Here is a 23221-nt window from a genome sequence, read left to right on the forward strand (position 1 = left end):
AAAGGTAGCGCGGGCAAGGCGAGAGACTGCAAGCGTTTTATCAACTATTTGGGAGTGCCCTTCTGGAAAATTTGGCAGTATGAACCTCCTCCGCTGAGCCATCAATCCGCGTTGCCCTAACTGCCGCGTTAACCTATCTCATGGCAAAATTATCAAATAATGCATGCGCGAAAGCTCGTGGCTTTGTCAATTTCCTTTCCTTTTTTACAATTTTTCTTCCTTCATTTCTCTTCGTTGAAGGTTATCCAACATCTCTGATATATATATCTGTAACTCATTCATTCATCATTCACTTTCTATGTCTATGTTATCGTGTTTTAGTCCAAAGGAAAAGAAAGGAAAGAAAGGGAAAGCAAGAAAATGGCAGCACAACAAGAGAGCAACAATACTCCGTCCAGCTGTTTGCATCTTGTTTGTGCGCCGAAAAGGGTCTTGACGGTAAAAACGAGCGTATGAACAAAAAGACCCGCGGTAAATTGACTCTGGGGAAATGAATAATACTAAAATAAACACCCACGCAAACAAACTCCTTACAAGGATAATATTTCTAAGGCAATGCAAGTTCATCATCATCATCGTCGTCATGATCATTCCATCCCAACTGGTCATATATAGATTTCTCCGGCGTCGCATCTACTACACAAATATTAGTATTGGCGGTCGGATAAGTGCTGCCGCCCGCTCCAGGCACAGACTTAACAGCAGCTGTGTTTTTTGTTGGTGTAGTAAAAATTATGGTTTCTTGGTCTCGTCTATCTTGATTATCATTATCGCGGGTTAGAGATCGTGGTACATGATTGTTTTCTGGGGGCAACAGGTAGGAGGATGATGTAGGACGGGGCGGCGTTTCTTGGATTGAGGAGGTTGGGTTATTGATACGCATAGCAGGAGGGTTGTTAGTAATATGATTATAGTTATTGTTGTTTCTGTCGTTGTTGTTACCGCCGAGGGTGAGGCTGGGATATGATCTCGTTTTCCGCAACGCACTTGGCGACATGTCTTGTTGCTGCCCAAATGGTTGGTTCGTTTCCGGAATCTTGGGGACCTTAAATAAAACGCCGGATTGCTTGGGAAGCGGAGTCGAATCGAAGTCATTATAATCGGTAGTCCCGTCATTCGATGGGCGAGATGACAGTCGTGTAGATGTTTTTGTCGGTGTTTCATGGATCGGGCTGTGACGGCCACGTCGCGAGGTGAAAGCTTGTCGACCAGGAAGCTGGCTTGGTCGTGTTGACGAGGATGGGATGAGTTGGATGTCACTACTCAATGCCGGCGATGGAACGAGTTTCTCATTCGACGAACTCAATGCTCGGCTAATGCGTGTCAAGCTTTCTCCGGCAACAGCACTACAGTCTTTTTTCCGCGACCCTCTAGGGGTAGCCATTACCTGCACCCCTTGACCAAATGGGTTTCGGACAGGATTCTTTGATTTTCTTGTTGACCCTGTGGACACTCGTCTTTCTACAGTCTCTGCAAAGTCTTTCGCAACGAGTTCCCTGTTGGGCTTTCTCAAGGCATTGATGGCTGCATCGAGCTCTTTCTTCTGCTCCAGAAGTGAATTCATCCGCTTTAGTTTCACTTCGTGCTGTTTGGCAACAGCGTCAAGGTCAATTTCTCGATTATCCACACGCTTTGGTTTCTGAATCCCTCCACGTGCACCTGATATCAAAGACAACAACGGTGGTTCGCTGTTTTCGCGTTTCAACCCGTCCAAACTCGCGACAGTGTTGGAACGCGAGAGCGATGGTGCCCTGCTCCTTGAAGCCATTTTCTCATCAGTCAAAACGCGTTGTAGGGTGCGCTGTGATCTTTGGCTGTGGGTCCTCTTCACCGCGGCTCCGGGCTGTGCTGCTGACCCCGATTTTGATCGAGAAATTGGAGGACGACTCGGGGAAATAGCAATAGGTCCGCCCAGCTTTCGGCTGATGGTTTTACACTGATCCGGAAGACGACCCGCATAAAAAGGGATGATGACCTCTGTACAAAAGTCGCGAAGCTTATCATTCTCTGTTGCCTTACCGGCTGATTCACTCTTACCGTTAGCAGAATCGGTGAGTAGAATGTCGCTGAAGCTCACAGCATGCCAGATGCATAGCCTATCTACGAGCAATTCAAGCAACACATTTAAGTCCTGCTGTTTTTTCCCCTTTGTTCGCTTCTGGGGCTTGCTAGCCTGGGTTTCTGCGGCCGCTGACAACACTTGGGCAGCTTTGCTATTGTACGAAGCTTCCAAAGAGATCGTCTCGAGAATCAAGAGAACCTGCAATTGAGTCTCTCGTAGTCGTAAGTCGCCGATTAGCCGCTTGACTTCCTCTTGCCTAGATGACTGCTGTGGAACGGATGCTTCAGAAAGGCTCCGATTTCTCCACCACTTTCTAACCAAATCACTTTCCTCTGGATACAATCCATTTTCCCCAAGTTTTGCTTTCCTGGCTTTTCGCTTTCGAGGTTTTGCTGGATTTGCTGGGACTTCATCGTCGGACATTCCTATGGGGATATCCTGTATCGCTTTTGGAAGAGAGTCTTTATATTTGAGGTCCATTTTTTTCATAGGTAGTATGCACTCCCTGTAGAAATTCGACAGGTCTGTGGGTTTCATTGAAATTTCCTCATTGGGAGATTGGAAACTAGCCCGCGCTCGGGAAAGGGGTCCCTTCGCAAAATATGCCACCGAAGTCTAGAAAGAATCAGCAGAGTGAACTATATAGTAAAAGCATCAGGGTGATGGCAGAAATAATATACCTTCGAGATATATAATGCCTCAAGATACTGCGACCTCAGGTTGTCAAAAAGTTCCTGGGGAGATTGAGTAACTTTCGCTTCTGTAGATTCACACAACGGAAGGCCAATTGCCTGCAAGTGAGAATCAAGCTGGGTATCCTTGCTAGACACCGGTCGCAGAATGGTATGATGGGTATCAGCTTCTAAGCCCATTGAGCCCCTCCCATCAACCTGATCACAATGTACGCTGGAAAGTCCAGAAGTCGAGCTCAACCCACTCATGTCAGTGCTAAGGTCCGGAAACCCCTTCTCCCTGCAAAGCTTCGGGCCAAATGCAAGAGTCACATCTTTCGTCATAGCCTTCCGTTTCCCAGAAAATGTAGCAGCTGGGTCAGGAACTGTGGCTTTCTCCAACCAATTGCCCTGTTTCTCGGTACGACCACCCTCCTGGCCATTATCGTCACCAACTAATTCTTCACCCACAAAGTCTCGCATAGGTGAAGGAGAGCTATACCTCGCCATTCCTTTCGCTGCAACCATCAAATCCCCCTCTACTACCCAACTCCCCAGTGCACATACGGAATATACCCCCCTCCTAACCCTCTCCACAACATAAAATTCCTCCTCCGACTTCCCCGCCCCCTCCTCCTCTTCATCAACTGCAAGTCGCGCAGCTAGAACAACTGGGCCACATTTGCGCTGCTGCTGTTGCTGCTGGTGCAAATCCAAATCTAGCGCCGGAATATTCGCAATGAACAGTCTACCAGACTGTATGCGCTTAACAGCGCTTGGACAAGGGTCGAGCCATGATAATGGCAATCTGGATCTAGGAACGAGCGCGATCGGGATTAATTTTAGATTGACTTGCGGCCGTAGTCGTGATTGGGGAGAGTCTGGGTGGGGCTATTGTAAATTTATTATGTTAGCTGGGACGGTATTTAGCTTCTTTTAAAAAACGGGTTAGAACGCGTAGCATTGTCCCGGGGAGTTGGACCTGGGCGGCGCGGGGGGGAATCGATTGATCCTGAGGACAGAAAGAAGGCTTCGAACAATATATACATACCCGTATCGTGAACGGAGAGCTAATGAAAGCCGCCTTGGTCTCCGTCCGGGGTATAACGCTACCTCCACCACGGGATATCTTTCTCCGCTTCAATGGCTGGGCCGTTTGTGTTTCCTCTTCCTTCCTATTCTCCTTCGCCTTGAGCGAGTTCAACAGGGTCGGGGATGCCGGTTCAAGAACAGCGGCAGCAGCAGGGCCGGAATGCGATGATGCCATTCCAGTTTCGACGCGTCAACGTCTGGGTGGGCATAATTGTATTTTGTATGTTTATGTTTCTGCTTTCTGCTTTCTATATACAAGCAATAGTTAAATAGAGTAAGGAATGGGATACACAGGAAAGGAGGGAGGAAAAATATGGTGTTTGAAACTCTTATAATTTCAATATGGGGAGGTTGGTTGAAGTTGGGCGGGCTTGGAGCCTCAGTCAAAGTGCCCGCGACTCGCGCGTTGGAGACGCAGTCACGTGGTGCAACTGGGTTTGCTATACTCTTGTAAAGGGGAGGGAGGATTGTGAAACTATCTTGGACTCTTCTAAAGTATCTTTTTTTATACTCCGTATGTGTTTTGATCTCTTCTTTCATGGCCCACTTTATTTCGAGTATTTGATTACACTGAATACGGGAGGCCTTGATAATCTGCTCCGTAGTAACCCGGATTTTTTGGGACATTTCGCTACTGTGAAAATCCATGGGATGATGATGGATGATGATGGATGATGAACGGGGTATGTGCAGTCCATTCAGATTACATACATTATAAGTATTGTTGTCTCGTTTTCCACAAGATAAAAGACCACTGTGGTAAACCGAGAATGACATGTCCCCTTTTTGAATCCAGCGAGGTCTTGAAAAGTAAAACGCTCGAATCTGGACCCGAGCTAGTCGTTCCACCCAGACAAAGGAGATATAGAAACTTTTAGGAAAAGAGCTCAGCTGCAAAAGAGCACACAAACAAACAGAAAAGTTAAGTCGTATCCCACTCTATATATCTTTGCCTTGCCTGGTGGAGAAAAAGATGTTGAAGACTTTTGCTCCGCAAACGCCCTGTGATGAATAACCCGTCAAAAAGAAATCATGAAATTGGTATCATATGTTGAATTTTTCTTCCAGAGCCCGCAGAGTTGAGGAGGCTCGAAAATGCAAACAAAAAGTCACGCAAAAGGAAGTAGGGAAAATGGCGAAGAGAAATTAATGAACAAGAGAAGAAGAAAGTACTTTCGTTGTTGAGTCTATATGGCGCTTTGAGTTGTTGAAAACAAAGCAAAATCGTCAAGAGTCGTGAGACACCGTCCCGTTTATGCGAGAAGGAAAAAGGGGGAAAAGCGAATGACCTCTAAAATTTAAGGGTCTTAGGCTTCTCCCATGAGAAGCTCTGGTTGGTGAAATGGCCGTATTTGGCGGTTTGGAAGTAGATGGGCTTGGCCAGGTCCAATTCCTGGACAATGACACCGGGTCGAAGATCGAAATTGTTCCGGATGATTTGGACCAATTCCTCTGAAGTCTTCGAGGAAGTACCGTACGTCTCGACGAATATTGAAAGGGGCTCCGCGATACCAATGGCGTATGAAAGTTGAACCAGGGCGCGGCGGGCAAGTCCTGCGTTAACGAGCGACTTGGCGATCCATCGCGCAACGTAGGCGGCGGAACGGTCGACCTTGGAATAGTCCTTGCCAGAGAAGGCACCACCACCGTGAGCACCCCAGCCTCCGTAGGTGTCTACAATAATTTTCCGGCCGGTAAGACCAGCATCACCCTGGGGACCACCGATGACAAAGAGGCCAGAGGGTTGGAGATGGTAGGTAGTGCGATCGTCGAGGAGGTTGGCGGGGATGATCTTCTTGATAATCTTCTCGAGGAGTTCTTTTCGTATTTCCTCCGTGGTGATAACTTCGCTGTGTTGAGCGCTGATAACGACCGTGTCTACGCGGAGGGGCTTGACGGCGCCATTATCATGGGCATATTCGACGGTGACTTGGGTCTTGGTGTCTGGGCGGAGCCATGGAAGAGTGCCATCAACACGGGCATCTCTCAAGGCCTTGTTAAGTTTATGGGCCAGCTGAAGGGTCAAGGGCAATAATTCGGGTGTCTCGTCGGTGGCGTATCCAAACATGATACCCTGGTCACCAGCACCTAGTTTCTCGAGAGCCTCGTCGTAGTGGAGACCCTGAGCGATGTCAGGCGATTGTTGCTCAATGGCAACGAGGACGTTGCAGGTCTTGTAGTCGAAGCCCTTGGAAGAGTCATCATAGCCGATGTCTTTAATGGCGTTTCGGATAATCTTCTGATAATCGAGGTGGGCCTTGGTGGTAATTTCACCGAAAACCATCACCATACCTAAAAGAGGGTTAAGATATTGGACAGACGAGTACAAGCGGGGCTGATTTTAAGTCAATGGAACCTACCAGTTTTGGTGGCTGTTTCACAAGCGACCTGTTTAGAGCCATGTTAGGGAAAATTTGAGCAGAGAGTTTTCCCCCGCCTCGGAAGTTTTAGTACGGAGGGGTAGATTTACCTTGGAAAGCGGGTCCTGGGCGAGACAGGCATCGAGCACAGCATCCGAGACCTGGTCACTGTGAAAGCGTCAATGAATGAATCGTAGATGAATAATGAAAAAAAAAAGGCGCAATTGAGACAGCATACTCACGCAATCTTGTCAGGGTGGCCCTCGCCTACGGCTTCCGAGGTGAAGAGGAAAGTTCCCTTGGGAACGCCGTTCTGAATGCTGCCCATTGTGAAGGAATGAAGGGAATGGAAGGTTAGGAGGAGTTAGGAGGAAAGAGAATAGACAATACAAGACTCTGATACAACAAAGACGATGCTAGAGAGGGGCAGGAGGGGGAGAGATAGAGAGGGATGAGAAAAGAAAAAGAAGATGATGAGGATGGAAGAAAATCCAAAAATTGGGAACTTTGGAGGCGGCGGAAAGACATCTAACGCTATGCCAAATCGGGATGAGTGCCAAGAAATGGTGCAATCGGTTTGATTAGGAAGGCGGTGGTGTCTGGCATAATAATGATGAAGAACAATCTTGATCTAACGAGAGTATACATGTACAGCAGTATAACAATATTGCAGCGACTATTCCAATGCGCGGTATTAGAATAGGATAGGATGCTACCTCATATTAATTTATATTACACCGTTCACTACTAGAAATACAACTAGCATGATGATAACATCCCCCATATCAAGCTTTTAAGCTACATACCATTGACGCCGCCCCTCCATCGATCTTTTGGCACAAGCATCCGCACAAAAAAAAAAAAAAAAAAAAAGAAAACACAGCAACAAAACACCCTCACCATGTCGAAATTCGGCGTCCTCGTCATGGGCCCTGCAGGCGCCGGCAAAACGACCTTCTGCACCGCCCTAATCCAACACCTCCAAACCACCCGTCGCAGCTGCTTCTACGTCAACCTCGACCCGGCCGCAGAATCCTTTTCCTACGAACCAGACCTCGACATCCGCGAACTAATCACCCTCGAAGATGTCATGGAAGAACTAGGCCTAGGCCCCAACGGCGGCCTGATGTACTGCTTCGAATTCCTCCTCCAGAACCTTGATTTTCTAACCGAGGCCCTCGACCCGCTCACTGACGAGTACCTGATCATCTTCGACATGCCAGGCCAGATCGAGCTGTATACACATGTCCCGCTGCTTCCGTCGTTAATACAGCATCTGTCCCGCGCAGGGCCGTTGAATATTTCGCTCTGTGCTGCGTATCTACTGGAGAGTACCTTTGTTATTGATCGCGCCAAGTTCTTCGCAGGAGCATTGAGCGCCATGTCTGCCATGATCATGCTGGAGATGCCACATGTAAATATCCTAAGTAAGATGGATCAGGTCAAAGGGATGATTGGAAAGAAGGAGTTGAAGCGCTTCACGGCTGTGGATATTCAATTGCTATATGAGGAGAATCAGGGAGGTGGTGGTGGGGATGAAGCAGAGGCAGCTAGTGCAGCAGCGGAGGACCCCACATCTACAAATTCCCTGCTGAGTGGTGACTCGTTTAGGCGGCTTAATCGGGCAGTTGGCCAGCTGCTTGACGACTTCAGCATGGTGTCATTTCTGAAGTTGGATGTTCAGGACGAGGACAGCATTGGTAGTGTGCTGAGCTATATCGATGATGCGATCCAATTCCACGAGGCGCAGGAACCCAGGGAGCCGGCTGATGAGCGGGAGGTAGATTTGGAGTAATGGCACGACACATGATCGTGAAAAAATTTCCGAACGGCAGATCTTTATATACCCCTGCCATTCCCCCCCCGTTTATGGGAGTTTTTGAGGGACGCCCCCCTACAGTTTGACAGGCCATCGATGGCTGAATTCGACGAACCATCTACTGCTGAGGAGAGGATTGGCATTATCTTGTGGGGACAACATTTCCCATTATATAAACTTAGCAAGGGGGACAAACGAGTGCCGGCAGCAGGAAGGCCCGGTTTATGTCAAAAATTAGCGGATTGAGCTTGAAAAAAACAAAAGGCAATCCGCACTATGAATAGTTAATGAATCCGAAAAAGACCATGTATATAATAACATAATATGACCATACTGAATCAATGAAAACCGGACTTTGCAGAGCTAGTCAAGAAGTCAAATCCAACTTTCCAATAGTATTAAAAATAAATATATCCGGCGTGTGAAAGGCGTACGAGAAAGAGGCGACAGAGAACACGATAAACGCAAAAGCAATATATCGTCCCAACAAGAAAGTATCATTCCAATCATAAAAAAAACCAGCCCCTCTTGGCCCCCACCAAAGCCCGCTCCGTCAAGCTCGATTCTAGCCTGTCCTCTTCCGCGCTTGCTCCCACCGCATCCCCCCATATATCGGCGGCGTCTGCCCCTGCCCTTGTCTCTGTGCCTCCAGACTATTCGCCCACATCTCCTCCACAAACCCCTGAAGCAACCCCAACAACCACCCAGCCTCCCTCCCCGCCCTCTCCCACCCAACAACATACACGTAATACGCGCCCCCAATCACAGACCCCCAGAATGCAAGTCGGAACACCAGCATGACCCAGAACGTGATGATGCGACGGGCATAATCGAGTACTCTGAGAGAGATGAAGAGGAGGAGGCAGAGGACGAGGAGCGAGGTGAGGTCTGGTGGGGAGTTTAGGAGGGTTTGCAATGGGGTGAGGAAGTAGGGCTGTAGATATTGCTGGGAGATGGGGAGGAAGTGTGTGGTGAAGGTGGAGTAGTAGGAGAGTGCTTGGAGGGAGATGGAGGGGGGGATGTATTTGTTGGCGTTTTGGAGGGCCGGGATTACGTATTCTGTTTCGTTTCGTTTTGTTTTGGCGCATTGTTAGTTTTCTATTTAAGTTGATATCTTCGTTGAAAAATGCGAGCTGTGCAAAAGGGGAGGCGCGGCTCTCTAAACGCACCTTGTATCACTTCCATGATGACTGATATGTGTTATATAAGGGCGAAAAGTAGGGAAAACCCGAACTCGCGCCGAAGTCGGAGTACTTAAGATATTATTTTCTTGTTGTTCTTCTTCTATCGAACGAATTGAACCGATGCTTCTTCTTCAAATGCGCGGGCGTTTCCCAGCTCAGGCTATTTAAATAAATAGTGGGCTGGAATGGATATTTTGGCAAACATGGGATATATATATGGATAGCTCCAATCTCCTTTCAAACAGCCTTGGAAATATCCAAAGAAAGAAGTAGACTTTGCGATAGCAGTCCACACGATTCGAGAGGTTATGAACTGGCTAATTCTCATAAATCTACCAGACGCGTGCACCGTAGAGTCCGTACTGCGTCAGAAGCTGATGGTGCTGTCAATGCGGCGATTTAATAGCGGGAAGATCTCGAGATCTTGAACGCACTGGGAAAGGGAAGCTAGCTGGTGGTGGAATAAAAGGGATATGAATTTCGGCGGATAAAAGCAAAGCGAGAAACGAGAAGACAAATGCAAAGCTGTTCTTAAGTTAACTCGATGCCATGCGACGGAGGAAGCGCGATCATTGATAATTATTATTTACGTTGCTTCCATGTCAGCTCCCAGTCAAACTGTGCAAACAGACACAACAAGACAAACAACCCCTTTGCAACTTTTCTGACTCCTATTTAATACTTCTGGCATCAGGACGAGCGTGGGATATTTAGTCCATTTGAGAGAAGAAAGAGATGAAAATTTCCTACATAGGGCTTTATCTCTAAATGAAAAGGTTAAATCATTCCTATGTTCAGGAACTCTCTTCTACGGTTCTAAATTTGCGTGTCTATTCATCTATATATTCAAACTCTATACAAAACTAATATATATAAGTTAACCGTCTAATCATAGGCAGTAGGTCCTTAGAACCAGTCATTTCATTATAGTATATTTCGCCCAAAATAAAAACATCCAAGAATAAAAGTAGAGAAAAAACCATGCCGCCCATAACCCACCCAAAACATTTGCACATGAACAAAAAAGACATCAGAGGATATATACACTCCTCACTCACCATCCAAACGATTCTTCAAAGTACTCTACTCCCCTATACCCCTTCTTCAAAACCTCATGAACAGCTACACGAGCTTCGTCCGCCATCTCCGCCGGTCCACAGACCAAAATCGCCGTCCTCCCTGCAACGCTTCTAGGACAATCCCCACGATTGCCAATTTCCTGCACACTTCTCGTGATGATATTTCTTATATCCGGCCTTCTGGGATGGATATCAATCGGGAACGTATGGCCATGGTTACCATATGTAACGGCCTGGTTATATATACCGTCAACGGATGATAGGAGCGCGGTGCGGTCATCCATCGTATCTTGCTCGAGTTGCAGGTCTCTGCTGCAGGTGGGGCCGCCAATTGATTGCGATTTTGAGCGCGGTTGCAATGACGTGCAGTAGAATTGAGTAGTTATGTCCCCTCTCCCGAGCGCCGGGCCTAGTTCGCGAGCCGCCAACTCATGAATAAACGCCTCTTGCCGTGTGGTCCAGACGAATGATATGTTGTTCGTTCTCGTGCGCGGAGGATCTGTGGAGATCTCCGGCGCGTGAAGAGCTGTTGAAGAGGAGCACGGCGATGATGGTGCAATGAACTTATTATTATGGTGGGATTTTGTTTCTGTGCGCCGTAAATGCTCCTCGATATGTGGGAGGGCAGCTGCGATGCCAGTGCCGCCGGCGATGAGAATGACATTTTCGAATGTATGGAGTTCGATTGGGCCATAATATGGTCCTTCTATTAGAAAACTCGTCGTTAAAGTCTGTTTGGGTGATTTGAGGCAATCAGATCGGAGACGCTTGGTCCAGCCGTCGAAAGGTCGGATCCAGAATACAAGTTTGTATTTTGCGTCTGTGAGATCACTCGTGGTGGCCCTCTTGGGTGCCCTTGGTGTACTAGTTTCGGATTGTACCGCTGTGCTAGCCGAAGAAAAATCGCTGGCCTCAGAGGAAGGAAGGTGTTCACATTCATTACCTATGGCTGACCAACTGCCAACGGTGAACGGATGACTTTCATATCCTGTCCATCGTAATGGTTGATAGATATAATAATGATGGCCCGGTTTAGGCTGCAGATGCCGAGATCCAGGTATGATTTCCAGTTTGATAATGTCAGACGCTTCGCTGTATGATACCACACTCGTTGAGTAGGTAATCGATTTTTTGTTAAGCCGTAGGTGGATATTGCATGAAAGTAATCTCGCAAGGCGGGCAAATCTGTCCAAACTCCAAATAACAACCACCGGCCAAAGGTACCTATCGTATAGATTGAACTCGCCTGCGAAGATGCTTGTGTGTCTAGCATAAGTTAGCATCATCGGGCTTTTTTTATTTTTGAGAATGTTGGGGAGGAAGGGTAGGGCATTTGAGTTACATGAATAGTCCGATAATAATAATAAGTGAGAAGGTGATATGAATGATGAGGAAGATTTCATAATAATTCCGCCGTAACCAGATCGATGAAAATACAAGGAGCAATGACATGCATACAGTCCCCTGTGAGAAGTTCAATATCAGGTCTTGGTTCAAGGGCATTAATAGAGGAATTTGAAAGAAGGATACAAGAACTTACAACGACGCCCATATACCACCATGGATTGGGCCAATATAAGAAATACGATCCGTTCGCTTCAAACCAAAGACAATGTGACCAAGTTAGTTAAAATAAGAACCTAAACAAAAGAAAGAAAGAAAATCTAGCTAGATTAATGACATGGGAATTTTTCTAACCTTGCAATGTGAGCACCGTGTATCCAATCGAATGAACGATAGCCTGGATCGTAGCCACCCTTGCAATCGCTCGATGGAAAAGATTAAACGTCGCGAAACTCCAGCCGGTTGCCCACAGAAATGGATTGTTGCGGGAGCCGAAAAGCCAGAGAAGACACAGGTTTGCATACGACATTATGCCAGTTCTATCCGATACATATCGAAATATTTGGGAGAATATATCGTCCCAGCTAAGGTATTCGGGATGTTTTGGTCAGCGGAAATAAAGATGAACGGCTCGATATTATAACTCACAATAGATTCCCTCTAAACACATCATGTCCAACACAGGTGAGGACGAGACTGAAGATGTAAAACAGGACTATCACAATTGCTTCGATACGTGTTGGAATGGAGCACCAGTAAAACAACCGTTGATGGTGAGTTCCGAAAGCCGCAGGGATGATGAAGTAGGCCCTCACCCAGTGCCGCAACCGTCTGAGAGGGGAAAATAGGAGAGAGTTTCTAGAACCGATATTCAAAGGATGACCTTCGGCGTCGTATTTTATACCGCGCCGCTGGAGGCCAGAAAAGTGTATGAAGAGCCGATTCAGGATACCGGATAGGAGTACAATACCCCAGAACCAATAAGAAAAAACCCTTTATCCGCAATGTCAGTAGTGATAAATAGAGGCGCCTTTCAAGTAGGTCTTGGTTACTTACCCAAAGGCATGATGTGCCCACATTTCAAAGGCCCAAGCCCGCTGTCTCATCATAAACTAAACATCAGCAACTATATTCAAGTATTGGACATCCATTCCCAAGGAACACAACAAATATTTAGAAACCCAATAAAAAATAAATAAAGGAACTAACTGACATTCGTCCTGACCACCCTCTCATACCAATCGTACGACACCACTACTACCTCATCCAATTCCACGCTCGATACTTCGCCATACTCCACCACTCGCAAACCACGTAGATACCGCTCCGTCAACTCTGGCCGAACAGTTTCATACGGAATCCTATACAACCCATCCTTTTCACAATCATAATCGAGGACCTTCAGTCCGTCTCTGATTTCCGTTGATGAGCAGTACAGCGTCGCCGCAGCGTATATGGAGTAAGTGCGCAGCCTGTTGGTACATGTATCTATTTGCCGGGGAGTAGATAGTGACCCTGTAAAAGAGAGGCGGGATACGGCTTCGGCAATGGAAAGGATGCAGCGAGTAGACTCTATCTCTGAAGCCAGCGAGAACCCAGATGCCAGGAATATGAGGAGAGGGGTGAGGAATCGTTGTGGGTGCATGATTCCGTCTATTCCCCTATTACTCCCGCATATGTGATAGATTTGTAGTTTTGCAGGGGTAGTCTAGCTGCAGACGCTTCTCCTAATCGCAAAGATTCCGGTAAAATTATGAGAGGTGCAGTAGGCTGAAGAGCATCATATTAAGGAATCATAGCGGTTTTCAGGGGGTGTTGGAAAGGGATAGAAAGGGAGATAAATATATCCATGCAAAAAAAGCTGTAGAAGTGAGGAATGAGTGTTTTAGCGGGACATACACACAAACCCAACGTCTATCTCTCCATATGAAATTTCAAAGAAGATGAAGGAAAAAGGGAAAAAATAAAAAATAAGAAATAAAAAGACCCCTCGCTTCTTCCCTCGCCGTTTGTGACCGTCGTCGAAGGATGGAGAAGATCGAAAGACCAGATCAGATAAACCGGAAGGACGGGTAAGATCAGATAAGAAAATAGCCGGGGGCGGCACGGAAAGAAAAAAAAAAAAAAAAAAAAACACAGAAAGAAAAGAAAGAAAGAAAAATTGGTCAGTTTCCCCACATGCATTCTGGTTAGTTCGCAAAGAGACTAATAATAGCAAATAAAAATAGCTGACATGGGATTAATATCTTCCGCAAAGAGTTCTTGGGCCGGCGGTCGTATTATGCATCAAGCGAGAAAGGCGGAGGAGAGGGGAACATACGCAGGACTATGCTAACTAATGGCCGACCCACTCAACTTCCCACCCTCATCGCCGATTCATTATTAAGACAGAGGGAAGGAAGAAAGTGGTAATCCCTCGCTCAAGGGATTATTCAATATCATCAACCAGCCAAAAAGTACAGTCCATCCTCACTCTGCGTATCATGCCGTCCGTTCCTCCCAGTCCAGTCCCTTGCTATATTAATGATTGAGTGGTAATTAAGTGGCAAGCCATTCACAACATCGATTGAGGCTGGTTCCTGCACTAGCGCCATCAGATAAACTCTATTGGACGCCTGACCCATGGCATGGGGCGGCCAATGGGCAGGAACGGATCTGATAAGACACCCCCGGAACTCAGGAAGAGAATAATAATTGTTGGAAAACTCGCGGTCTGCGATATATCTATCAAAAAGCTAACAGAAAAGAGTGTGAATTGTTTTCAAGTGAAAAGAAGCTGGGGGAAAAAAAATAAAGAAAAATAAAGAAAAATAAAGAAAAATAAAATAAATAAAATAAAATAAAATTTGAGTCTAGAACAATCGAATTCGAACCCCAAGTCTCCATGTACCCAAACAAATTGGCAAACCGGTTCACCCTTCCATCCAACCCAAGGCACTATGGCGGAGTGGTTAACGCGATGCCCTGCTATTTATCCAAATTGCAGCGAAAAGAAGTAACTTTCTAGTTTAGGCATTTCCTTCGGGAGCGCAGGTTCGAATCCTGCTGGTGTCGGATCTCTTTTTCTTTTTTCTTTTTTTTTTGAAATTCATTTTTTTGTTTTCTTTATTTTTGCCTGCCTTGGGCAAACAAGAGGGTAGATTGAGAAGGTATTAGGTTGATTCGGATTAATTACCTTTTCTTTACCGCTTTTCAAATAAAAACGGCCATCTCAAACAGGAGCCGCACTACTGATAGGACAACGCCTGCTCCAGCTAGGAAAAAAAGCATAAAAGCGCTAAAACAAATCTAACATACATTGACAATTCAAATTTCAACCAGCAGCGGTATACATATATAGAGCACGAAACAAAATAAATAAAAGAGAAGAGAAAAATACTATACAGAATTTGGCTGAAAAGTAGACAAAAAAAAAAAAAAAAAAAGAGCAAAGCAAAGGGGCCGCTAAGACAGATGAAACGAAGAGACAAAACGCTCAAGAAAGCAAAAACTTGGTAAAGGAAAAGTAAGTTTATACATATATTCAATCAGCCATGCCGTTCCACCGCACGTTTCATCTCTGAGGCGAGAAAACGGGAAAGAGAAGAAGGCACCATCTCGAGTCTCCGACGTCACGATGAAAGGCAAATATAATATAACAGTACAACCAACCCTCAAATCCAGTGATAAAGCAAAGAATAAGACGACACACGAAACCCAAAGATACCTCAGCCAAATATGCAGAGAGTAGATTGACAGATTTTTTGAAAAGGAAATTCATCCACAGGTGAAAAAAGGGAAACACTGCATGGAGGCGAATCTTGAAATTCGTTATAACAAAGGGTGAAAGAAGAGCTGATGATAAGTGGTGCAAAAAAGATGACCAAAAGAAAATATGCCAAACAACATAACTAATCTTTCTTGGTATGAAAGAGCCTTTTTATCCCTTAATATAAAAAGAATGTGAAAATGTATGCAGTGTGCGATGGTGCTATTCTTTTGCTGAAGACAGAAAAAATAAAATAAAATAAAAGTAAAGTAAAAATAAACAAATAAACTCGTGGGGTATTCTCGCGCCAAAAACGAATGGAATGTAAAAGAGGTAAATTATTGAAAGAATTTGACGCCTGGGCTGATATGCAAGCAAGAATATAAGGGCAGAAGTGAAGAAAAACAATGGCGGCCCCCTCCTAGAAAGGAGGGGAAAATTCCTATTGGTGACTGATAATCGAAACAAGGTAAAATGGAAAACAAGAAAACAAGGAGCTGAAAAATTCCAACGGTAGTTGAACGGCATGTATAGGTTGCAAGATGTGCATGCGCATGCGTATATGTGTGTATGGGATGCGTATGCAAGATGTTAATGTCTATAATATCTTCTGTTTCCTTAGTTGGTAGCAGGCGGAGCAGGGGTTTATGATTAATATATTAAATACGTGTATATACCATCATGCACGTAGGGAAAAATAGTTTATCGCGTGAGAGAACGTTTATTTCGGAAAGGCGTCGTTGAATCGGCAGGACCTTTTCGTTCCTATATACTTTATTTGGTGTTATTCTTTCATTGAAGAATTCCCTTCTGGCACTTTTCACGCTCAGCTTGGATTTGGGCTTGTAGCTTGCGGGTCTGGCGGATTGCTTCGTCTCTGAAAGGGGGGGAACAACGTTAGTATATCCGGTTGGAAAATATATGCTGAAGGGGGAAGAGTGCATAGAAAGAAAAGAAAAGGTGCATACCTGTCAGATTGCAACTCAGCAACCTCAATCTGTGCCATATTCATACGACCAACAACAGTTTCCATCTCCCGATCAGCTTCGCGCAGGGCCTTCTCAAGCTCCTGGACGCGTGCTTCTACAGCCTCCATCTTAATAGCCTGGTTAAGGGAAATTCCCTCACCACTTGTTGTTTGGCCAAGCCGTGGAGACCGGGGTCCGGAGAAGGGTGATTTGGGCATCCTTGGGGAGAGTAAGGCGGGGCTTCTACTACCATTCTTCGCGCGCATGAGCTGGGCGTTGTGGGTTTCTTTCAGCGCCTCGATTTCCCGCTCGTGTTTAGCAACTTCCTCCTCGGAGGCATGCTGCGCGGCCATAAGGGCATCCTCGAGGAACTTGAGGCGGGTTTGCAATTCGTTGATTCTGGTTGCTGAGTTATTTTGTTCGCGTTCTCCCTTGTCAATTGCCTCTGAGAGACGCTGTTTCAATGCCTTGTTCGTGGCTAGTTGCTGGAGAACTTGTAGTCCGAGGCCATTGTCGGGGTCCTGGACATAAGCGCTGTCTGCTTGCAGTTGCGTGAAGGCATCTTCAAGCGAAGAGCTTGATGTATTGAAGTCTGCCAAGTCGCTTTTAGCTGCGGCGGGGACAAGGATATCGTGTTCCTGCAGTAGCGCGCGGAGGGAACCGGTCTCCTGCTCAGCACGGTCCAGGTCCATTTTCAATCCGGCCAATCCCTTCTCACACTGCCATTTTTGCTCCAGCGCCTCATCAGCCCGGCGCCTAAGAAGATTAATTTCCTCCCGCAAATTTATAACATCCCGTTCATAGCCTAATCTTCGTGGGGAACCTGATTGTCGGGCACGTTCGAGCTCAATCTCCAGCATCCGGATCCGCTTCTCGTTTTCTCGAGTTTGTACGTTCTGACGCTCAAGGAGACTCCTGACAGTCTGGTGGAGGGCATCACGTTGCATCTCTACGTCTTTCATCCGATCTACCAATGATTCTTTAAATTCACGCTCCTTGCCAATAATGGAGGCTGGTCGGGATCCCTGTCTTGAGACGGACCCTGAGCGACCTAGGCCACTTGGTCTTGGTAGGCCTCGTGCAAGCGAATTAGATCTTGACAGACTACCTTTACCCATAGACATTCCATCCTCTTCGGCAATCGAGTTTATTCGGACTTGTTGCTGCTGCATGTCTAGCTGTATTTTCCTCGCTTGACTTAACATAGCATTCTCGTTGCGCAATCCTTGCAAATCATGTTGTAATTTGGCTTGAAGCTGCGGAACAGTTTCATTTCGGAGTTGGTCCCGTTCATTTCGAAGCTGCTCGAGTTCGACTCTCATAGCCGTCAATAGATCCTCGAAGTTGTCTTTTAGCTGTCGTTCTTCCGTCAACCGCCGTCGAGTATCTTCTAATGCGGCCTCTAATTCTTTCGTTTTTGCGTTTATATTCGAGGCGTCCACTCTCTCACGACGTAGCTAGAATCAGGGATAGTCAGTTGAAGAAATACAGTTAGCTTGTGAATCCTGTTTATTGTGATATCATACCTGCTCTACCTGCCCCTCCAGTATCCGAACATGAGACTCAAAGGCGACGCGACGAGATCGCTCTTCCTGCCACCTTTGAGATAAATCAACTTTTAACTGAGCACGTTCTTGCTCCAGGTTTCGTTTCATTCTCTCGAATTCTTCCGCTCTGCTGCTGCCGCCAGCGTCGCTGAGCGGATATTTTACGGAGCTCGTTCCCGAATCGGAGAAGTAATCGCTAGTCCGACGGTTCGGCTCAGGCCCAACTGTAGCTTCCAGCTGTAATCTCTCAACCAAATCTTCCAATTCCATTTCACGTTTGATAGAGCCAGCCAATTCTGAACTGATCTCGCGCAACTCATGTTCCATTTCCTTCAATTTCGCGTTCATGTCTTGCTCTGCAATGGAGAACGATCGATCAGGCATTCTGGGGGCGGGAGCACCATACGAATCGTGAGAAGGGTAACGTGACGAGAAGGAAGTTGGCAGGGCTGAGCCATTGATTGGGGATGGAAGGTTTGAGTGGCCCGAGTCAGAGATCTCGGTGCTACTCGATTCTGCTCCAGGGGAAGACGCTGACTTCCAGCCGAAAAATGAAGTGATTTTATTTCCTGGAGTCTTTGGCTGGTTCTTAAATTCGCTGGGACTGGGCATTGTCTTTACTGAATCGGCTCGTAGCGGTGGTGGTCTGTTCGTTCGAGGATGTAGAGCCATAGTGACAGAGCGTTTGTGGTCTGCGGCTTTGTTTGAGCCCTGCGAGAGGGTGGGAGAAGCGAGAGGAATTAGGGGTTCGCTGACCAGGCGAGAATGAACGGATTGTTCCAAATTCCTTCCATTCGCGGATCCGAAATAGACTTCTCTTTGTTGGTCGATTGCCTTGGGAGAGAAAACAAGGGGTTGGCCGTGAGGGAATCTAAAGGTTCAAGGACAAGGGCAAGAAGGTTAGCCGTTCGTATTTAAAATAAGGTTACAGGAACAAAGCCAATGGGGAAGAGGATCGGCTCTGGGGGAGAAATCTAGAGGAATAAAACAAGAAATAAAAGAAAGCCGTTCAACGAACCGATCAAGATCCCTAATCACGAAGCTAGAAGAAGACGCTGGCGACGATGATGCTTCTGGGCTTTTAGAGTTATTGCTATTAATGGGAGGAAGAGGCTTTGCATCTAGGGAAGAAGCAGAGGCGGGGACGCCCGGGAGAGGCTTCCTGCGGGTGGGGGAAGAAACAGCTACGGATTGCCCGTTCGCAGGAACGGTCTGGAGAGGGAGAGCTTGTGGAGGAGTTTTCTGGCGTTGTTGAAGCAGAGTCGAATGAGAGGAAGAGGGCGTGGACGATAAATGGCTGTGGTGATTCTGAATGGCGGAAGCGCCCAGTGGAGGCGGACGGGCAGACATGGTCAATCCCTATTTTTCTCGCCGATGATTGACCAGTTAGGGGGAGAAGATGGCGTCCCTCTGAACCCCAAAGCAGCAGCGACATGGAACGGAGGGAGATCTATTGGTGACAATCACCCCCGAGACGACGTACGCAGCAGATATCGGGGAGGATGGAATGGGTCGATAAATGGGGGGGGGGGGGTTTTAAGGGCTGGAAGGGCGGTGGATGGGTCTACGCAGTACAGCGTAACACCGGAGCTCGAGCCACAAAAAAAAGAAAGGGGGGGAAAGGTTAAAATCTCTCGCTGTAGGGGAGAGGGGAGAGAGCGAGATGATGATTATTTTCAGCACCAGGCCTGCCTGTAGTACAACGTAAATACCCAGTAGTAGTACACAGAACAGCGTAGGAGCAGGGAAAAGAAAAACGCAAGTTAAGACTCCCATATCATATCCTGATTCGTGCCTAGTCCGTCCGTCCAGTCCTGAATTATGTTGAATAACAGCGTAAAGTCTCCACTCCGCCATTGGCCAGCCAGCTAGCTAGAATGGTGGCGGCATAAGCATATCATATGGCATGTCAACTCAGCTGAAACCCGCTTTAAAGTTCAAACAAAACTTCCAGTATTTCATTTCCCTTCATTCTTTGCCTTTGCTCTCATTCCCCAACTGTGTCAGTCTATTATTTCTCAAGATTAACAAGAAATCAACCAAAATAGTCCCCTTCCTGAAATCAATCGTTTCCCCCCTTTTTTTCGCAACCTGATTACATCATCTCAATCCAACCAATCACATCTCCAGATATTTAAAGTTTCCAGCGGCCTCGGTTGAAGTCACATGCCAACATGTCGCGGGCCTGTTGAATGAATGACTAAACGCGGGCCATTTTCATTTCATTTCATCTTTTTCTGATATCGTATATCTAATATCTAACTATGTATATGTATCTGCTCTGTAATCACTCTCTGCATCTCCACTCTCTGTGTTATTAAAGAACAAGCTGCGGGCGGGGGGGTGCATGTGTTATATGAATGTGTTGATGTGTTTGATGTGTTATTATATTAGCCAGCTTCGTCTTCTTTTCATTTCCAAGTGTCAAACTGCTTTTTTATTCCCCCCCCCCCTTTGTAGTTTCTCTTGTTCAACCCACAACTTTCTGGTCTTTATCTTTCTTTTCTTTTTATAAAAGAAAACCCCCACCCATCTCAGTGGCCAGCCAACACTTCCCTTCATCAGTCATCCTTGTCAAAACAAGCAAATCTTTGGAAATTCATTTTTCCTGCTCTGCATTTGGAGAAATAGTTGATTGCATTGCTTGTCTCTGAAAGTATCTTGGATTCTGTTGCATAAACTTTGCTTAGTTCACGCGCCTTGTCTCTGCCATTTTAGTTTTAAAGACAGAGGCAGAGGGGTTGTTGTTGAAAGTATCACAGACAGGTAAGCTGATAAGTCTTCTTTCTGTATGTAACTGTGACAAGAATACATGAGCTAATAGACTTTGAAAGGGGTGTCTAAATTTACGTGGTTTTGAAACACCAGCCAGAAGCTGTTCAACATGGCGGCTCTTTCAGCTCTCATTACTGTGCTGCAGTCAAATGTTGCTCTTAGATGGCTGCAGCAGATTATGTCCTGGAGAAGTCTTGCTATACTTCTGATTGTTGTCAATATCAAGTCTCTACCCTTTGCATGGCATGTATGTGCAGTGTCCTATTTTCTCTATTTGTTGACTTTCAGTTTGTATCTGTGAGTGAAGAACTCCTCACCAGGGGTTTTCATTTATCTGATATTGTGCGGTTTCCTCATGTCTTCATGATTGAAACTGTACTCTATACACCTGTGCATTGGAGGCTGGTGCTATGTGCAAAGACAAATGTGTAATCATCTAACCAGCTCATAAAACACATGTCTAGATCCGCGTTTTCTACTACCTCTTCAAAAATGTCAATTTCCACCTCCACACCCACCCAAAGCTCAAGGCGAGATTCAAGAAGCAAACAGGTGGTAGCGGCGCACATCCCCTCTTCACCCCCGTCAGCGTCATGAGCCACACCTCCCTCCTGGAAACAGACTACAACCTCCACAAGTCCAACAGCACCTACTTCTCCGACCTAGACATCTCCCGCACAGCCCTGGTGACCAACGTCTGCACCCCAGGCCTGGGAATCTGCCGACGAGAACTCGACAGGGAATTCGAAACTGTGCCAACTACCACTGCCAACGGCGCAAGTGGCGACAACAACAACAACAACAACAACAGCAACAGCAAGAAGACGAAGAAGAAGAAGAAATACCCCGGCAAACTAGCCGTCTTCCTCGGCTCCGTCTACTGCAGTTTCAAGAAGGAGATCCCCCCCTACGAACGCTACGAGATGCAAAGCCGCATCGCGGCCTGGGATGAGAAATGGCTGTATGTGGTGACCTTCTTCCTCCGCCCCGCGAAGCGCACTGGGGAGCCCAAGACCATCCTCGCCACCGCCATCAGCCAGTATGTCATCAAGAAGGGCCGTCTGACCATCAAGCCGGCGAAGGTGCTGAACGCTAGCGGTTTGATCCCTGAGCCTCCTGCGGATGCAGCGCCTGCCGCCTCCTCCTCCTCCTCCTCGTCCTCGTCGCCACCACCACCCTCGTCGTCGTCAAATGGCACGCCGTCGAGCGGCGAAGCCATCAATGCCAGCGAGGGGCTGGATGAGAGTGTTGTTGTCCGCGAGGTGCTGGCGTTGACGGAGAGTAGCGATATGGGCGCGGCGGTGTTGGAGAGTGCGACGAGGGATCGGCGACGGTCGTGGGATCCGGATGAGTGGACGTGGGAGCGGATTGAGGAGCGGAGGGTGCAGGGGATGGAGAGCTTGGGGGCGTTTATCGCGCTTGATGCGAAGTTGTTGCAGATGGTTGAGGGGTAGATTTTTTTTTCTTTCGTTTTGCTTTTCCGGTTTTTTTGGTTCCCCCCCCCCCCTACCCCCTTCTGTTTTGGGTACACGTTGGATTACTGTTTGGATATATGTAGAGTAAGTAGAGTAGAGTACGGGATTGGCGTTCGTTTCGCTTTCGGGGTCTCTTGTACAGAGTTAGAGAATTGTTTCTTCCTCTTTCCCCTCCTTTGTGTTTTGCACCGCTGCTCATAACACCCGCTTTCATTTCCCTTGGATCCTTTTTTTTACCTTCCCCAACATGCGAATGCGGGGTTTTCTTTTTTTTTCCATTTCCAATTTCCACCACCACTCGAGTTTCCTGTTTACTCACTCCCTCTATGCCCTAGTTTTCCTTAGCTACCCTACCTACCCTCCCTTAACTAATAATACCCCCACTAGTTGCAAAAAAAAAAAAAAAAAAAAAAAAAAAAAGATTTCCGGCCCCTTAGATTATTAGACTAGACGAGGTAGATAAGAAAGAGATCAACGATGTTTCAATGTTTTTCATTTTCATAGATGAAATATCCAGATGATGTAAACGACATATGGAGAGAGGGATTCAAACACAGTGTAACAATAACAAACAGGATTGACGCCACGAAATTCAACGCTCCATTTAGCAAAAAAAAAAAAAAATAAATAAATAAATAAATAAACCTTTTCCCCTTTAATTAATGCATTCATTCATTCATTTGTTTTGTTTTGTTTTGTATTCCTTTCCATTTTAAGTTAGTAATTCAGGCAAGGAAAAAAAAAAAAAAAAAAAAAAAAAAAAAGAGCAAATCGAACACAAATCGAAAGAATGCAACTATACCACCCACCACCCCCTGTACCATTTCCCTCCAATAATATTTATAAAGGAGCTATGCAAAGAAGTTGCTCCGGAGGTTAAAAGAAAAAAAAGGGTTAAGGTTTTTAAAATAGATGAGATAACAGCAGTGAGAGGAGACAATAGGGGGAGGGGTCATTAACCATGCTTGAACTGGACCGGGGACAAGGGACGGGGGATTCTGCCCCGGTCCAGGGGGGAATACGGGGGGGGAACGAAAAACAACCCCCCCAAGGGCCCCCCGCTGGGATTAGCGGAGGAGGTAAAATTTGGAAAAAAA

The 23221-nt window shown here is 46.5% G+C and overlaps 7 protein-coding genes and 1 non-coding gene across 8 annotated transcripts; 3 read left to right on the forward strand and 5 right to left on the reverse strand.

Annotated features, from left to right (window-relative positions):
* Positions 1–251: 251 nt before the first annotated feature.
* Positions 252–4242, reverse strand: BDBG_09318 (uncharacterized protein). The gene is made up of 3 exons (XM_002620248.2): positions 3785–4242; positions 2743–3624; positions 252–2677 (listed from the first exon to the last, which is right to left on the reverse strand). Exons 1-3 carry the CDS (start codon positions 3998–4000, stop codon positions 548–550), a joined length of 3228 nt encoding a protein of 1075 aa, XP_002620294.1. The 5' UTR covers positions 4001–4242; the 3' UTR covers positions 252–547.
* A 4-nt stretch (positions 4243–4246) lies between these two features.
* On the reverse strand, positions 4247–6718 carry BDBG_09319 (S-adenosylmethionine synthase). Its single transcript, XM_002620249.2, has 4 exons — positions 6428–6718; positions 6296–6353; positions 6186–6213; positions 4247–6117 (listed from the first exon to the last, which is right to left on the reverse strand). The coding sequence occupies exons 1-4, from the start codon at positions 6511–6513 to the stop codon at positions 5117–5119; spliced, it is 1173 nt and encodes a 390-aa protein (XP_002620295.1). The 5' UTR covers positions 6514–6718; the 3' UTR covers positions 4247–5116.
* A 102-nt stretch (positions 6719–6820) lies between these two features.
* BDBG_09320 (GPN-loop GTPase 3 like) lies at positions 6821–8452 on the forward strand. The gene has a single exon (XM_002620250.2). It carries the CDS (start codon positions 7087–7089, stop codon positions 7978–7980), a length of 894 nt encoding a protein of 297 aa, XP_002620296.1. The 5' UTR covers positions 6821–7086; the 3' UTR covers positions 7981–8452.
* BDBG_09321 (uncharacterized protein) lies at positions 7650–9792 on the reverse strand. Its single transcript, XM_002620251.2, has 2 exons — positions 9174–9792; positions 7650–9063 (listed from the first exon to the last, which is right to left on the reverse strand). Exons 1-2 carry the CDS (start codon positions 9187–9189, stop codon positions 8570–8572), a joined length of 510 nt encoding a protein of 169 aa, XP_002620297.1. The 5' UTR covers positions 9190–9792; the 3' UTR covers positions 7650–8569.
* A 16-nt stretch (positions 9793–9808) lies between these two features.
* BDBG_09322 (FRE family ferric-chelate reductase) lies at positions 9809–14110 on the reverse strand. The gene is made up of 7 exons (XM_031723960.1): positions 12825–14110; positions 12668–12708; positions 12260–12604; positions 11966–12195; positions 11808–11863; positions 11610–11731; positions 9809–11533 (listed from the first exon to the last, which is right to left on the reverse strand). Exons 1-7 carry the CDS (start codon positions 13254–13256, stop codon positions 10243–10245), a joined length of 2517 nt encoding a protein of 838 aa, XP_031581345.1. The 5' UTR covers positions 13257–14110; the 3' UTR covers positions 9809–10242.
* A 434-nt stretch (positions 14111–14544) lies between these two features.
* On the forward strand, positions 14545–14665 carry BDBG_17988. Its single transcript has one exon. It is a non-coding gene; the product is annotated as a tRNA-Ser (tRNA).
* A 2-nt stretch (positions 14666–14667) lies between these two features.
* Positions 14668–19783, reverse strand: BDBG_09323 (uncharacterized protein). The gene is made up of 4 exons (XM_002620253.2): positions 18893–19783; positions 17854–18745; positions 16328–17784; positions 14668–16236 (listed from the first exon to the last, which is right to left on the reverse strand). The coding sequence occupies exons 1-4, from the start codon at positions 19222–19224 to the stop codon at positions 16152–16154; spliced, it is 2766 nt and encodes a 921-aa protein (XP_002620299.2). The 5' UTR covers positions 19225–19783; the 3' UTR covers positions 14668–16151.
* A 287-nt stretch (positions 19784–20070) lies between these two features.
* BDBG_09324 (uncharacterized protein) lies at positions 20071–22538 on the forward strand. The gene is made up of 3 exons (XM_002620254.2): positions 20071–20640; positions 20709–20896; positions 21114–22538. Exons 2-3 carry the CDS (start codon positions 20759–20761, stop codon positions 22101–22103), a joined length of 1128 nt encoding a protein of 375 aa, XP_002620300.1. The 5' UTR covers positions 20071–20640; positions 20709–20758; the 3' UTR covers positions 22104–22538.
* Positions 22539–23221: the final 683 nt, after the last annotated feature.

Source organism: Blastomyces gilchristii (assembly GCF_000003855.2).
Source record: "Blastomyces gilchristii SLH14081 genomic scaffold supercont1.39, whole genome shotgun sequence".
Taxonomy (NCBI): domain Eukaryota; kingdom Fungi; phylum Ascomycota; class Eurotiomycetes; order Onygenales; family Ajellomycetaceae; genus Blastomyces; species Blastomyces gilchristii.

What these genes read in the sequence shown, in the direction of transcription:
- BDBG_09318 (XM_002620248.2), bottom strand. Translation starts at nt 4,000, where the DNA reads ATGGCATCATCGCATTCCGGCCCTGCTGCTGCCGCTGTTCTTGAACCG. An exon ending in GCTCTCCGTTCACGATACGG is followed by an intron (nt 3,625 to 3,784) that starts GTATGTATATAT and finishes AATTTACAATAG; the next exon opens with CCCCACCCAGACTCTCCCCA. An exon ending in AGGCATTATATATCTCGAAG is followed by an intron (nt 2,678 to 2,742) that starts GTATATTATTTC and finishes GATTCTTTCTAG; the next exon opens with ACTTCGGTGGCATATTTTGC.
- BDBG_09319 (XM_002620249.2), bottom strand. Translation starts at nt 6,513, where the DNA reads ATGGGCAGCATTCAGAACGGCGTTCCCAAGGGAACTTTCCTCTTCACC. An exon ending in CCCAGGACCCGCTTTCCAAG is followed by an intron (nt 6,214 to 6,295) that starts GTAAATCTACCC and finishes GGCTCTAAACAG; the next exon opens with GTCGCTTGTGAAACAGCCAC. An exon ending in TGAAACAGCCACCAAAACTG is followed by an intron (nt 6,118 to 6,185) that starts GTAGGTTCCATT and finishes ACCCTCTTTTAG; the next exon opens with GTATGGTGATGGTTTTCGGT.
- BDBG_09320 (XM_002620250.2), top strand. Translation starts at nt 7,087, where the DNA reads ATGTCGAAATTCGGCGTCCTCGTCATGGGCCCTGCAGGCGCCGGCAAA.
- BDBG_09322 (XM_031723960.1), bottom strand. Translation starts at nt 13,256, where the DNA reads ATGCACCCACAACGATTCCTCACCCCTCTCCTCATATTCCTGGCATCT. An exon ending in AGAGGGTGGTCAGGACGAAT is followed by an intron (nt 12,709 to 12,824) that starts GTCAGTTAGTTC and finishes ATGATGAGACAG; the next exon opens with CGGGCTTGGGCCTTTGAAAT. An exon ending in ATTATTATCGGACTATTCAT is followed by an intron (nt 11,534 to 11,609) that starts GTAACTCAAATG and finishes AACTTATGCTAG; the next exon opens with ACACACAAGCATCTTCGCAG.
- BDBG_09323 (XM_002620253.2), bottom strand. Translation starts at nt 19,224, where the DNA reads ATGTCTGCCCGTCCGCCTCCACTGGGCGCTTCCGCCATTCAGAATCAC. An exon ending in GTGATTAGGGATCTTGATCG is followed by an intron (nt 18,746 to 18,892) that starts GTTCGTTGAACG and finishes TTGAACCTTTAG; the next exon opens with ATTCCCTCACGGCCAACCCC. An exon ending in TGGAGGGGCAGGTAGAGCAG is followed by an intron (nt 17,785 to 17,853) that starts GTATGATATCAC and finishes CCCTGATTCTAG; the next exon opens with CTACGTCGTGAGAGAGTGGA.
- BDBG_09324 (XM_002620254.2), top strand. Translation starts at nt 20,759, where the DNA reads ATGGCGGCTCTTTCAGCTCTCATTACTGTGCTGCAGTCAAATGTTGCT. An exon ending in CTCTACCCTTTGCATGGCAT is followed by an intron (nt 20,897 to 21,113) that starts GTATGTGCAGTG and finishes ACACATGTCTAG; the next exon opens with ATCCGCGTTTTCTACTACCT.